Source organism: Pongo abelii, chromosome 18 (assembly GCF_028885655.2).
Source record: "Pongo abelii isolate AG06213 chromosome 18, NHGRI_mPonAbe1-v2.0_pri, whole genome shotgun sequence".
In the NCBI taxonomy this organism is placed as follows: Eukaryota; Metazoa; Chordata; class Mammalia; order Primates; family Hominidae; genus Pongo; species Pongo abelii.
Window position 1 is genome coordinate 57,839,456 of NC_072003.2, and position 16,233 is coordinate 57,855,688.

General features: G+C 40.7%; 1 protein-coding gene across 12 annotated transcripts in view; it reads right to left on the reverse strand.

The window, feature by feature from the left end:
- The window catches only part of CNOT1 (CCR4-NOT transcription complex subunit 1), a 109,446-nt gene that overhangs the window by 47,077 nt on the left and 46,136 nt on the right, over positions 1-16,233 (reverse strand). For all 12 annotated transcript variants that reach the window (XM_024233401.3, XM_024233396.3, XM_063717311.1 and 9 more), the window contains 8 exons: positions 15,199-15,325; positions 14,938-15,048; positions 13,496-13,666; positions 12,872-12,999; positions 10,958-11,198; positions 8,704-8,823; positions 7,250-7,372; positions 6,852-7,003 (listed from right to left, as the gene is read on the reverse strand). In XM_024233401.3, coding sequence (XP_024089169.1) covers positions 6,852-7,003; positions 7,250-7,372; positions 8,704-8,823; positions 10,958-11,198; positions 12,872-12,999; positions 13,496-13,666; positions 14,938-15,048; positions 15,199-15,325 — 1,173 coding nt within the window. The remainder of the gene's footprint in view (positions 1-6,851; positions 7,004-7,249; positions 7,373-8,703; positions 8,824-10,957; positions 11,199-12,871; positions 13,000-13,495; positions 13,667-14,937; positions 15,049-15,198; positions 15,326-16,233) is intronic.

Here is a 16,233-nt window from a genome sequence, read left to right on the forward strand (position 1 = left end):
AAGCTGACAGCCCTCAATCACAATGAAAACCAGAAGCCTGAGAGGTGAGTCAAAACAGGGTTAAAACATCTTCAAAGCCTTCTTCTCAGTGAACTGCCATTATTTCATCTGTATAGGGAGTCTGTGTGAGAACACAATGACAAGGTTGGATTTATTTGACCTGAAAACTGACCCAAACAAAAACCTTTTCTGCATGAGGTGTTTGCAAAGAACATTTGAAAGTAATTGTTTTAAACTTACTGCCTATCTGAGGTGGAAGACTATTACAGTTGGAGCAAATCAGGCTAACTAAAAATCTGTAAAGAAGGCCGGGCACGGTGGCTCACGCCTGTAATCTCAGTACTTTGGGAGGTGGGCGAATCACCTGAGGTCAGGAGTTCGAGACCAGCCTGCCCAACATGAGAAACCCTGTCTCTACTAAAAAAAATACAAAATTAGCTGGGCGTAATGGTGCATGCCTGTAATCCTAGCTACTCGGGAGGCTGAGGCATTAGAATCACTTGAACCCAGGAGGTGGAGGTTGCAGTGAGCCGAGATTGCGCCACTGCACTCCAGGCTGGGCAACAAGAGCGAAACTCCGTCTCGAGAAAAAAAAAAAAATCTGTAAAGAAAAACTTGGGGCCGGGTGCGGTGGCTCAAGCCTGTAATCCCAGCACTTTCGGAGGCCAAGGCAGGCAGATCACGAGGTCAAGAGATCGACACCATCCTGGCCAACATGGCGAAACCCCGTCTCTACTAAAAATACAAAAATTAGCCAGGCATGGTGGCATGCTCCTGTAATCCCAGCTACTCAGCTGAGGCAGGAGAATCGCTTGAACCCAGGAGGTGGAGGTTGTAGTGAGCCGAAATCGTGCCACTGCACTCCATCCTGGGCGACAGAGCGAGACTCCGTCTCAATTAAAAAAAAAAAGAGAGAGAGAAAAAAAAAAAACTTTGGAAGTAAAGATTAAGGTGGCTGTGAATTGCCTGGCTTAGTGCTGAATTGATTCCCAAGATTAGATTTAAGAAAATCTCTGTCAATCTTAGCTGACAACAAGGCTAACCAAGCAGGAACTTCAGTAGCCAACTATTATAAATAACAGAATTAGTTCAGGAAAGTCACTAAACAAAAAAAGGGCAATAACGAACAATGCGCTCTGCTGAAGAAGGAAGATCTGATTTCAGGAAATGCCATATTATTTAAAGTTGCCTGTTTTCAACAAAAAAATTACAAGACAAGACTTGTAAAGAAACAAAAAGGTGTCCCATGCAAAGGGCTGGAAAGCTATGTGGAAATGATCCTTGAGGAAGCACAGCTGTTGGACTTACTAGACAAGGAATTCAAATCAGTTACCTTAAATAGGTTCAGAGAACACATTTATTTTCATTTTATTTTGGTTTTTGAGACAGAGTCTTACTCTGTCACCCAGGTTGGAGTGCAGTGGCACAAACTCGGCTCAGTGCACCCTCCGTCTCCTGGGTTCAAGCAATTCTCTTGCCTCAGCCTCCCAAGTAGCTGGGACTATAGTCACCCGTCACTATGCCTGGCTAATTTTTGCATTTTTAGTGGATACGGAGTTTTGCCATGTTGGCCAGGCTGGTCTCAAACTCCTGATCTCAAGTGATCCACCCACCTTGGCCTCCCAAAGTGCTGCTGGGATTATAGGCTGAAGCCATGACACCCAGCCACTACAGAACACATTTAAAGGAAAATATATCAAAAGAACTGAAGGAAAGCATAGGAATACTGTCTCAAAAAGCATGTCCATAGAAATTAGCAAAAACAAACAACAAAAAACAGAAATTCATTTTTTCCCATCAGACACTACACTCTACAACGTACCAAACAGAAAAAGTACAGTAACTGTAATAAAGTTTCACTAACCACGTGTCCCACCACACGTTCAAGCAGACAAAAGAGTTCATTTGAAGATAGATCAATTAAAATTATCCAGCCTAAGAAAATGAAAAAAAAAGGGGGGGGGGGGGAAGGGCTGAGAACTCAAGGACATGTGGAGCACTACTGAGTGTGCCACCACAAACATAATGGGAGTACAAGGAGAGAAGAAAAAGGTACGGAAAGATTTGTAGAAATAATGACTGAAAACCCGATAAATTTTATTAAAAACATTAATCTAGACATCCAAGAAATTCAATAAATTCTAAGTAGAATAAACTCAAAGAGATTCATACCTAGAACAACATAATCAAGCTGATGAAAGAAAAAAGACAAGGAGAGTATCTTACCAGCAGCAAGATAGAAGCAACTCATCACATACAATACTCAATAAATTAACAGCTGATGTCTCATCAGAAACCATGGAGGACAGAAAGCAGTGGGGGAGCATATTCAAAATGTTCAAAGAAAAGGAATGCCAACCAGGAATCCTTCATCTGGCAAAGCTATCCCCAAAGATACAGGAGGAATTAGGATATTCCCTAGATAACAAAAAGAGGTAATTCATTGCTAGCAGTCCTGCTGAAACAAGAAAAATTCAAGAATCCTGGCTGAAATGAAAAGACACTGAACACTGACCTGAATCCATATGAAAAACTACTGGCAAAGATACACAGGTAAATACGAAGGACAGTATAAATCTCCTAATTAAAGAACAACTGGGCTGGGTGCAGTGGCTCATTTCTGTAATCCCAACACTTTGGGAAGCTAAAACGGGAGATCAGTTTGAGCCCAGAGGTTCGAGACCAGACTGGGCAACATACTGAGACCTCAACTTCACAAAAAATAAAAAAATTTATCAGGTGTGGTGGCACATGTTTGTGGTCCCAGCTACCTGGGAGGACTGCTTTAAGTCTGGAGAGTTGAGGCTGCACTGAGCTGTGATCACGTCCTGCGTAGGCAACAGAATGAAACCCTGTCTCAAAAAAATAACTGCATGAAGCAAGAATTATAAACCTTTTGGTGATCACATAATGTATAAAGGTATAACTTGCATGATAATAATGGCAAAAATCAAGGGGAAGGGGACAAAGCCATACTAAACGAAATTTTTGGATCCTACCGAAACTAAAAGATTGGAGTAAGTTAAAATGTTAGTTTTAATACCCAAGGCAACCACTAAGAAACAAAACAAAAAATAAAGTCAAAGAAACATAGGAGTTAAGATGGTACACTATAAAATATCTATTTAACAGTAAGACAGGCAGTAATGGAAGAACAGAGGAACAAAAGTGACAAGAGATAGAAAGATTAACAGCAAAAGAGCCCTATATTATCAATAAATACATTAAATGCAAGACAGGCAGAATGTAGTAAACACAAACACAAATTCACAAACATGCTCCAACCATACCTTCTCTAAAAGAGACCTACTTCAAATTAAGACACATACAGCTTGAGAAAACAAACAAACAAAACAAAACAAAACAAAAAAACAAAGATATACCAAGCAAACCACCATAAGAGAACTATAATGGTTATACTAGTATCAAACAAAACAAACATTTAAGAAAAAAACTGTTAACAGAGACAAAGACATTTTACAATAAGGGTCAATCCATCAGAAATATGTAACCATTAATGCCGGGCACGGTGGCTCATGACTATAATCCCAGCACTTTGGGAGGCCAAGGTGGGTAGATCACCTGAGGTCAGGAGTTCAAGGCCAGCCTGGGAAACATGGTGAAACCCCAACTGTACTAAAAGTACAAAATAAAATTAGCTGGAAATGGTGGCGCATGCCTGTAGTCCCAGCTACTCCAGAGGCTGAGGCAGGAGAATCAATGAAACGTGGGAGGAGGAGGTTGCAGTGAGACAAGACAGTGCCACCACACTCCAGCCTGGGTGACACAGCGAGACACAAGACTCCATCTCAAAAACAATAATAAAATAAAGAAGTATGTAACAATTATAAAAACACACGTACTTAAAAACAAAGCCCCAAACACATGAAGGAAAAACTGCCAAAACTGAAGTGACAAAAAGACAGTTAAAAAAATAATAGGAGGCCGGGCATAGTGGCTCACACCTGTAATCCCAGCACTTTGGGAGGCTAAGGCGAGTGGATCACTTGAGGTCAGGAATTTGAGACCAGCCAGGCCAACATGGTGAAATCCCATCTCTACTAAAAATTTAAAAATCATCTGGGTGTGGTGGTGAGCACCTGTAATCCCAGCTACTCGGGGCTGAGGCACAAGAATCGCTTAAACCTAGGAGGCGGAGGTTGCTGTGAACCAAGATCACACCACTGCACTCCAGCCTGGGGGACAGAGGCAGACTCTGTCTCAAAAAAATTAAAAATTAAAAATTAAAAAAATTGGGCTGGGCGTGGTGGCTCACACCTGTAATCTCAGCACTTTGGGACGCCAAGGCGGGCAGATCATCTGAGGTCAGGAATTCGAGACCTGCCTGACCAACATGGAAAAACCCCATCTCTACTAAATATACAAAATTAGCTGGGCGTGGTGGCGCATGCCTGTAATCCCAGCTACTTGGGAGGCTGAGGTAGGAGAATCACTTGAACCCAGGAGGCAGAGGCTGCGGTGAGCCGAGATCATGCCACTGCACTCTAACCTGGGCAACAAGAGCAAAACTCCATCTCAAAAAAAAAAAAAAAAATTGAATACATCTATACTCCACTTTCAATAATAGATAGATCTACAAAGATAGGCCAGGTGCAGTAGCTCATGCCTGTAATCAATCGCAGCACTTTTGGAGGCCAAAGTGGTAGGATGCCTTGAGCCCAAGAGTTCAACACTAGCCTGGGCAAGACAGTGAAATCCTGTCTCTACAAAAAATAAAAAATTAGCTGGGCATGGTGGTGCATACCTGTAATGTCAGCTACTTCAGAGTTTGAGGGGGGAGGTGGAGGCTGCAGTGAGCCATGATTATGCCACTGTCCTCCAGCCTGGGTGACATACACACACACACAAAAATTAAGTTAACGCCAGGTGTGGTGGCTCATGCCTGTAATCCCAGCACTTTGGGAGGCCAAGGTGAGCAGATCACTTGAGGTCAGGAGTTCTAGACCAGCCTGCCCAACATGGTGAAACCCCATCTCTACTAAAAATACAAAAATTAGTTGGGAGGGGTGGCATGTCTCTATAGTCCAAGCTACTCGGGAGGCTGAGGCAGGAGAGTCACTTGAGCCTGCAAGGCAGAGGATGTAGTGAGCCAAGATCGCACCACTGCACTCCAGCCTGGGCAATAGAGCAAGACTCCGTCTCCAAAAAAAAAAAAAAAAAATTAAGTTAAATAAATAAAATACTCAATAAATTTAACAAAACCAGTGCAAGATGTACACTGAAAATGAAAAAATATCACTGAAAAAAATTAAAGAGGCCAGGCGTAGTGGCTCACACATGTAATCCCAGCACTTTGGGAGGCTGAGGCGGCAGATCACCTGAGGTCAGGAGTTTGAGACCGGCCTGGCCAACATGGCAAAACCCCATCTCAACTAAAAATACAAAAATTAGTGGGGCATGGTGGTGCACACTTGTAATCCCAGCTACTCGGCAGGCTGAGGCAGAAGAATCACTTGAACCCAGGAGGCAGAGGTTGCAGTGAGCCGAGATCATGCCAATGCACTCCAGCCTGGGCAACAAGAGTGAAACTCCATCTCAAAAAAAAAAAAAAGAAAGAAAGAAAAAAATTAAAGACCTAAATAAGTAGAAAAACATCCCAGATTCATGGATTAAAAAGACAATGTTATTAAGATGGCAGTACTCCCCCAAATGAGCTAAAAATTAAACATAATCCTCTCAACATTCCCAGTAGGCTGTTTTGCAATTTTTTTTTTTTTTTTTTTTTTTTGTTTGAGACGGAGTCTCGCTGTCGCCCAGGCTGGAGTGCAGTGGTGAGATCTCGGCTCACTACAAGCTCTGCCTCCTGGGTTCACACTATTCTCCTGCCTCAGCCTCCCGAGTAACTGGGACTACAGGCGCCCGCCACCACGCCTGGCTAATTTTTTTGTATTTTTAGTAGAGACGGGGTTTCACGTGTTAGTCAGGATGGTCTTGATCTCCTGACCTCATGATTTGCCCGCCTCGGCCTCCCAAAGTGCTGGGATTACAGGCATGAGCCACCGCACCCAGCCTTAACTAGCTGATCTTAAACTTTTTAGGAAAATTCAAGGAACCGAGAAGAGCTGCAACAATTTTAAAAAACAACAAAGCTGGGAAATTCATAATCTCCAATTTCAAAACTTACTGAAAACCTATTGTGATCAAGACTGTGGAACTAGCCTTTGAGACACAGATCAACAGAATTAAGAAACCAAAAATAGCCCGGGTGTGGTGACTCACACCTGTAATCCCAGCACTTTGGGAGGCTGAGGCAGGAGGATCACTTGAGCCCAGGAGTTTGAGATCAGCTCGGGCAACATACTGAAACCTCATCTCTACAAAAAGAAGAAGAAGAAGAAGAAAATTTAACCAGCTGAGAGTGGGTGGCACGAGCCTGTGGTCCCAGGTACTTGGGAGGTTGAGGTGGGAGGATCACTTAATACAGGAGTGTGAGGTTGCAGTGAGCTATGATTGCACCGCTGTACTCCAGCCTAGTCGACAGCAAGACCTTGCCACTTAAAAGAGAGAGACCACAAACTAACCCATGCACTATGGGCAATTGCTTTTTTTGAGATAATTCAAAAGGCAAAGTAGTGATCTCAACAAATACTGCTGGAACAACTGGATATTAACATGCAAAAGATGAATTTGGACCTCTATCTCATACCAGATACAAAACCTTAATTCAAATGGATCTAGTATGTATCATAAATAGTATAGGACTTTGGACTTAAAAACCATTGGACCATTTTAAACTGCTGTCACTTTCACTGAACCTCTTCTTCCGCAAGTCTACAATTATTCATATAATCCAATTCAAAAAAAGTCATATTCATGTATGTACTTCTTACCCTGCACAAGCTTGCAGACAGGCCAACATTGTCGCCAAAGTTTCTGGAGGAAGTTGAGCACTTTTGGGCTGGTCTTTTTCTGGGGCAAGTCCGCCCAAAATAGAAGGACACCGTCTCTTTAAAAAAGTCATACACGCCTGGATAAAAGGCTCCTGAAGAATAGAAAAGTCTCTCAGTGTATTTAAAATTGATCCTAAATGTTTTTGGATTAAAGATAACTACTAAGCACTATAACTAAAATCCAAAATAGATAACATCTTCATTGCCATTTTAAAAAGTTGTTTCTTTTCAATTTTTCTTTAGTTTATTACTGCTGCACAAATTTTAAAAGTTGTACTTGATAGCCATTTTAGCCACCAAAATTTAAGAGCAAAAATAAATGAACAAATCCTGCTTACCCCATGCTCTCGAATTTTATCTGTGAGCCACTTATCAAGTTTGAGGTATTCACGACGTGAAGCAAGTGCAGCAAGGTCAATAACAAAGGCAAATGGAGTACCATTTAGCAGCATTGACAAGGCCTAAAGGACAAAGCATATTAGATAATGCAAGTGGAGCAATTAAGTAACGATCTCTGTCCCACATTCTGTTTCTCGCTTTCCACAAACAAGTTCAAATAAAATACACTGCTAATACTTCCTTGGTCACAACTTAAACAGCTTAGCACAATTCAGGGGTAACATTAGTCATTATTTTCTAAAATAATGATCACATTTTAAAGGTGAATACATGACACTACCTTCCAAACAAACTTTACCGTGCTTTTTAAAATAACTAAACCTAGAGCAGAACAAGACTCAAAGCATGAATAATTATCCCTACCCATTTTTCAAAATCTAAACACAGGCTTAAGCACAACTATATCACCAGTACATTAATGCACCTAGTGATTAATAATATAGAGTCTAGGCTGTACGTGGTGGCTCACGACTGTAATCCCAGCACTTGGGGAGGCCAAGGTGGGTGGATCACCTAAAGTCAGGGGTTCAAGACCAGCCTGGCCAACACGGTGAAACCCTGTCTCTACTAAAAATAAAAAAATAAACCAGGCACGGTGGCAGGCGCCTGTAGTCCCAGCTACTTGGGAGGTTGAGGCAGGAGAATCACTTGAACCCGGGAGGCAGAGATTGCAGTAAGCCAAGAGGCGCCACTACACTCCAGCCTGGGCGACAGAGTAAGATTCTGTCTCCAAAAAAAAAGATATAGAGTAACTCGTCAAAAGATCCTGTTGATTCTCAGAGTTGCTTAAGGGAAGAAACATGCCTAGTTTCCCCAAAAACTGTATCTAACATAACTTATGAGAAAAGCTAACTTTTCACTATAAAACAGCTTTACAATATATGGAAGACCAATCAAAAATAAAAACACTTTTATCTACCTAAAGCCACTCTCCTTCCTATCCTTCTCAAGAAACCTCTAAATCTCATCTCATTCTAGGAGCTAGTCACATGTGAATTATTCCTAGAGCATCTTTGTTACATAAGCATTTACTTTTTTTCCTTTTTATTTTTCTTTTTGAAATGGAGTCTCGCTCTGTCGCCCAGGCTGGAGTGCAGTGGCGCAATCTTGGCTCACCACAACCTCTGCCTCCCAGGTTCAAGCGATTCTCCTGCCTCAGCCTCCCGAGTAGCTGGGATTACAGGCACGCACCACCACGCCCGGCTAATTTTTCTATTTTTAGTAGAGATGGTGTTTCACCACGTTTTGGTCAGGCTGGTCTCAAACTCCTGACCTTGTGGATCCGCCCACCTCGGCCTCCCAAAGTGCTGGGAGTACAGGCATGAGCCACCGCGCCCGGCCTTTTTTTCTCATTAGTAAATAAACTGGTGTCAGTCTGTCCCTCTGAACTCACCTTCAAGTCCTGGGCCACATCAAGTATTCGAGACAATTTGGCCTGATCATACTGCTCCCCTCTCATGTACCATTCTGCCATTGCATGCATGATAAGTTGGCGAATTGAGGGAGACTGTCCCTAAAAAGGAGAAAAAAGATTAAATAGCAATACTGCTAAACACTGTGATAGATATTATTACAAATGCCCAGTTAATTTTACTAGAACTTGTATAAAAATCAGGTATACCTGTGCTGACATTAAGTTCAGGCCTCAAACTATGCAATTACCATGACGTTCTTTATGGGAAAGCCAAGTTACCTCCACATATTCCAAATAAAGCCTGTTCCTAAACTTGGGTCATACAGTCATCCAACAAACTTATTTGTCCTATTTTAAGTCTGCCTATCATTTTCAGAAACAAAATGTGCACTAGATTATGTGAACATGAGGTTACATCAAGTTTATATAATTACTTTAAATGCAAATTACTGGCATATAAATAAAAGCAAAACAATTTAAGGTAACTATTTCTCATGTTGCACAGTATAGTGTTGGATGTATCACTACTTCTGGGAGTGGCGCCTGTACACACATTCTAAATCTTATTTCCACAAACAAGAATCTTTGATTTTTTTTATTCCATTTCTTTTTTTTTACTGGCAGGTAGCCTGGTTTTCAGAAACGATGAATGATGCAAATATCTGGAACTCAGTGAGTATTTATCATAGAAGCAACAGCAAGACCATTACTATTGCTATATCCAAGTAATATCCCAGTTAATTGTCCTAGAGTGGCAGATGGTCTCCTAGAACAAGTATTCAATCACAAGTGAGGAGATGCAGCTTGTTTACCAGCCCTTTCTACCTCACAGCTATGGTGAGAAAGGAACGAAGACCATCTGGACTGCAAATGCTAGGTTAAATGTTTATCATGCATTTTGTAAACTGTTAAGTCTACAATGTTAATTAAGTCTCTAGGAAAGGAGGAGAAACTAACTGAATGACCTAGAACTAAGGCTAACATTTTTCACTTATAATAAAGAGCCTTATTTCACTAATTTGTAAAAAAAGCACTTGTATATAATATAAACTACTTCAAGAATGGGTAAAGGATAAAAAGTAGCTAAAAAGGGCACTCGGGGTAAAGGGGAAGAAAATTTTTTTTCTGCATGTATCATATAATGTAGGATATTAGCTTGGGAAACAGGGCAAGACTCTGTCTCTACAAAAATTCAAAAAATTAACCGGGTATGGTGGCATGTGCCTGTGGTCCCATCTACTTAGGATGGCTGAGGCAGAATGACTGACTGAGCCTGGGAGTTTGAGGCTGCAGTGAGACATGTTTGCACCACTGCACTCCAGCCTAGGTGACAGGACAAGCAAGATCCTCTCTCAACAAAAAAGAAAAAAAAAAAAAAAGTACGGGAGGAAAAAAAAAATCAGTGGACAAAACAATACTTGCCAAATACATTCTACAAAATTAGAGGTAAAAAGCACAGCGGCTTGAAAGGCATTTCAGCACAAACTGAAATAAAATGTAAATGTTGGATTTAGATAAATTAGAAAAGTGTGCTAATTAAAAATTGATCTGTGATCTCACATTTCCTGTGAAAATATGACACCAGTACCTTCTGCCTCCATGATAGATGTTTAAGCTCCTTTGCATAAAAAGGAAAGTGATGCCCTAGCAATACAGACCTTCCTTAATATTGAAATTATTAAATATTGGCCAGGTGTGGTGGCTCACACCTGTAATCCCAGAACTTTGGGAGGCTGAGGTGAGTGGATCATTTGAGGTCAGGAGTTTGAGACTATCCCGGCCACCAACATGGTGAAATCCCACTTCTACTAAGAATACAAAAATTAGCCAGGCATGGTGATGAACGCCTGTAATCCCAGCTCCACAGGAGGCTGAGGCAGGAGAATCACTTGAACCCAGAGATGGAGATGGAGGCTGCAGTGAGACAGACTGCACCATTGCACTCCAGCCTGGGCGACAGAGCAAGACACCATCTCAAAAAAAAAAAAAAAAAAAAAAAGCAAAGAAAATAAAATTATTAAATATTATTTTGCCTCCTTGCTTTTGGGATCTTGTATTTTATTGCTCACATGATTCTAAAAGATAAAACAAGTTTTATGACAGTATGACTTCTAAAGTCATAATAATTCAGAGATGTAAAAAAAAAAAAATTTCTCTGGTTGAGCTTCCTCAACACTCCAAAGAAGGTCAATTATTCAGATGAAAAAATGGTAAGCACACGGTCACATCTTACCTGCCCATGCCATGCATAGTGCAAAATAATAGCTGAGTTAGGATGGTTTCCAAGGAAAATTGGCATCAGAGTGGAGATAAGTTCATGGCGCAAGGTATGCCAAGAGGTGTTAATTTGTAGTAAGGCCAATACCAGCATGTCTGGACAGTGTTTGATAGGGAAGCTGAAGAGCTGTTTGACTTGCTCATACTGCCCAACCTCTGCAAGCCTCAGCAGAGATTCAATCAAATCCAAGCTCTTCCTAACGAGAAAGGAAGAAACATGCTTTATCAATGAAAATCCAAGTATACAGATTAATTTTCAAAATAAGTGATACCAGCTTGTAAGCACAAAACCAAGTTGGTGTCATGTTTTAATATTAGAAGTTTGAAGTCCACAGCACTCTCTTAAGAATTATTTTTGCCCCAAGAGGTTGAATCTGGTTGACTTTAACTGAGCCTGAAGATCTAACTCTATCCTCAGCCCATGAAAAACATGGGGATAGAGAATGAAGTAAACACCATGAGAAAACAGGTAAGAAAATAACATGGGGTAGACTAGAGAACAAATGCTGTATTTCTCTATCAAATCAATGGCAAAAAATAAATTTAAAAGAGAGAACAAAGATAGATATACAGAGTAAAAGCAACTATGGACTGTGTCTGGATTCTCAATCACAGAAATTTTTAAAAGACATTTTTGAGCCAATTGGGGAACTTAAATGTAAATAACTAGCTATATTAAGGAAGTGTTATTTGTTAATGTGATAATGGTATTTAAGCTTTATAAAAATGGAAAGAGCCCTTTATCTGTTCAAATAAAATGAAGAAGAAACACTACTATATACATCAGACTCATAAGGAAAAAAATAAGCAAGCTTACAAATCTAATGTTGGCTACCACCTAAGAAAAGGACACACTACCACCAAAAAAAGTAAAGACAATTATTTGATCAATAACAGAAACGTGTTCTGGGAGGGTATAGATAGAAAAAAATTGAAGATACATTATGAACTAGATCCCTTTGGGGAACAACTCAGGCCGCGCTCTCTCCCTGTAGCCCTGCGTACTTCAAAAATGATGAAAGTACTTGTACCATTCTTTCTTCACACATTCACAGAGAGGAATGACGGGACAGAGTTCCAAGAGAAATCTGATATAGACACTGGGCCAGACTAAGATTCTACCTCGAAAATTTGAAACTGGAACTCAGAGAAACTAGATACGTTAGCTGAAAAGCATTAGATTTGGCCAGGTGCAGTAGCTCACACCTGCAATCCCAGCACTTTGAGAGACCGAGGCGGATGGATCACTTGAGGTCAGGAGTTTAAGACCAGCCTGGCCAACATGGTAAAACCCCATCTCTACTAAAAATATAAAACTTAGCCCAGGGCGGTGGTGAGCACCTGTAATCCTGGCTACTTGGGAGGCTGAGACAGGAGAATCGCTTAAACCGGGGAGGCGGAGGTTGCAGTGAGCTGAGATTATGCCACTGCACTCCAGCCTGGGCAACAGAGCGAGACTCCATCCCAAAAATATAAATAAGAAAAGAAAAGAAAACTATTAGATTTGACAGGTTGGCCACCTTGAGCAACTTACAAATCAAAAAAAAAAAAAGGCATAAGCTCTACAGAGAAGAAATCTCAATACTAAGGGAGAAAGGAGGAAGTACAAATCTCTTTCCAACATTTTATACTTTCAGATTTGATTCTTTTAAAAGAACACCTAAGGACAGACCTTACAAGATATAACTAACGATAGAGACTGAAAAAGAATTTATCTACCAAACCCCTCTATGAATACTTAAGATAAGTAGGGTCACTACAACTACTGCTTCATTTAAACCTGTTAACTATGTACTTGGCTTACTATTAACTTTATATTTCACAAAAGAAGAAGTAATCTTTTAAATGAAAGATTAATCAAAGTGTTTACCATGTGGCAATTTCTCGATTGTCATCCTCTGGTGGTGCTTTCAGAATATCAGTGGCAACAGTATGACAGGGATAGTCAGCAAAACAGAAGATCTCTGGATTTATAAGGGAATGTTGAATGAAGGAGAGCTGCAATGAAAGAAAATGCTTACCACCATAAATGACTGTGAATGCTGTAAACATCTGAAATGTTTTCATTAGGCTATTGTCAATCTTAAGGTTATTAGCATGGCAATCTCCCGTTTAAAATCTTAATTATTTGCCCTTTGAAAGCCACACATAATTCAGACACATTAAAGGTGCATAATGATACCCTGTCTGGATTATCAATCATAACAACTGTTAAAAGACATTTCTGAGCCAATTAGGGAAACTTAACGTTGCCTTGGAAATGAACATCATTAAACTATTGAGAAAACACCTTGACAGTTACACCTTAAAGGAGTCTGACTAGTACTAAACTATGATAATATTCCTTCAATACTTATGGACAGTCCTTGCTTTTCTGTGCTATGTATAATAAATTCTACTTTACAAAAGTATTTCAATCAATGGGTAGATGGCACTACATAAAGAATAAGTCATGTTTTATTCCCCCATCTATAGCTAAATACCACTCACTCACCTGGCCTTCAGCATGTTTCCAAGGTCTATATATGAGGTCTACTGGGAACACTTCCATACCCAAACCCCTCTGAATGCCATAAACCACATTATGAAGTCCTTTACTGTCACGAATTTGAAATCCAGGATGGTCCAGTTCATAAGTTACTTCCTTGAAATTCAAACTCGGATTCTAAAAAAGACCAAAGCAGTTTAAAATGTAATGAATGTGTGTATATTTTGATACATTATCCAAAAGGCCAAATTAAATCTGAAATTCAATTTAGATGTTCTACTTAAAAAATTTTTAATGTGAATTTTAAGAAACCCATTCTTTTTTTTCTTTTTTTTTTTTTAAGACAGAGTCTCATTCTGTTGCTCAGGCTGCAATGCAGTGGCATGGTCTCGGCTCACTGCAACCTCTGCCTCTTGGGTTCAAGAGATTCTCGTGCCTCAGCCTCCCAAGTAGCTGGGATTACAGAAGTACACCAACATGCCCAGGTAATTTTTTACAATTTTAGTAGAGACAGGTTTTTGCCATGCTGGCCAGGATGGTATCAAACTCCTGGCCTCATGTGATCCACCTGCCTCAGCCTCCCAAAGTGTTGGGATTACAGGAGTGAGCCACCACACCCGGCTTATCACACTACCTTTTAATATCTAAAAGTTCCATTCTAGGGCCAGGCACAGTGGCTTATGCCTGTAATCACAGCACTTTGGAAGGAGGGCAGATTGCCTGAGGTCAGGAGTTTGAGACCAGCCTGGCCAACATGATGAAACTCTGTCTCTACTAAAAATACAAAAAAAAAAAAAAATTAGCCAGGCATGGTGGCACATGCCTGTAGACAGAGCTACTTGGGAGGCTGAGGCAGAACTGCTTGAACCCAGGAGGCGGAGGGTGCAGTGAGCCGTGACTGTGTCACTGCACTTCAGCCTGGCCAACAGAGTGAGACTCCATCTAAAAATAACAAAAACAAAAACAAAAGTCCCATTCTAGGCCAGGTACAATGGCTCATGCTTGTAATCCCAACACTTTGCTCCCAAAGGTGGGAGGATCACTAACTAGAGTCCAGGAGTTAAAGTCCAATATGGGCAACACAGCAAAAGGAAAAATAAATAGAGTTCAATTCCTTTATGTCTTATTTAAGCCCTTCAATATTTTAGTAGAGGTACTTTATTTTTTATTCAGTTTGCAACTGAAGTAGAAGTGGCAAGATAAATATGATTTTCATTGTTCTTATCCACCATAAACGAAAGTAACTTAGCAGTAGCACCCCAAATTACAAGGTAACAACCCTAATGAAAAAATTTAAATTTGATTATGTACTGCCTCCAGTACACAATTAACTTGGACACTTTATTACTTTTTGAGTTAACGAACGTGGAAAATTCTTAAAAATTTGCTTTCTTTGGACTATATCATCCAAATACCACAAATCAAAAACCATCATCACATATACTCACCAGTTCTTTAAGAACGTCAATCAAGACTTCTACATTCCACGTGTGTGCCTGTGCTCCATCACTTTTATCTTTCCCATCACTCCAGATCCCACTGCCCGGAGCAGAAATACTCTGTAGAAGTAAAACTTGAATTAAACAAACCCAACTACTCCATGTGTTCACTTCTGGTCGATAGAACAATCAATCATACTGTAATTTAATAAAAAAAATAAAGAGGACAGGACATTAACTCACTTGGTAAAATAGCTGAATTCAACACACCTGTAATGGAATGCCATCTGTTAATCCTGAATGAGTTCGAGCCATCATTCCCAAAACCCTTGCAACCTGGGCAGCTGTGACCTCCCGAACACCAAACTGCACGATTATATTGCGACATTCTTCAATACTGAAACAGAAATGCAACTTCAGAAAAATGCTACCAGCCTCAACACCGAGATTGAGAAATTCTGGCATTAAATGAACCTTGTTTGAAATCCTTAGTTTTACTAAATAAAACAGGCAGAGCAGTAACTGTTATTTCTTGTTACATTTATACAGCTAGGAATGTAAAAACCATCTACTTCAGTAAGAAAATGGCAAAAGTCATTATTCTAAGTAACTCGAGAATGGAAAACCAAATATTATATGTTCTCACTTGTTAGATGGGAGATAAGCTATGAGGATGCAAAGGCATAAGAATGATATAATGCAGTGGGCTCCCGAACCCCGGGCCATGGACTGTTATCAGTCTGTGGCCTGTTAGAAACCATCCACACAGCAGGAGGTGATCAAGTATTTCCGCTTGGACTCCACTTCTTGTGGAGTACAAGAGTACTTGAGTACAATGGCACAATCTTGGCTCACTGCAACCTCCACCTCCCAGGTTCAAATCATCTTCCTGCCTCAGCCTCCCAAATAGCTGCAATTACAGGCATGCACCACCACGCCTGGCTAATTTTTGTATTTTTAGTGGAGACGGAGTTTCACCACATTGGCCAGGCTGATCTCAAACTCCTGGCCTCAAGTGATCCACCCGCCTCGGCCTGCCAAAGTGCTGGGATTACAGGCGTGAGCCACAATGCCCAGCCTGAAAATTTTTTTAAAAGGCAAACAATTTTAAAAAATCAGTGTAAGAGCCGGGTGTGGTGGCTCATGCCTGTAATCCCAGCACCTTGAGAGGCTGAGGCGAGTGGATCACGAGGTCAAGAGATCAAGACCATCCTAGCTAACACAGTGAAACCCCATCTCTACTAAAAATACAAAAAATTATCTAGGCATAATGGCGCTCACCTGTAGTCCCAGCTGCTCAGGAGG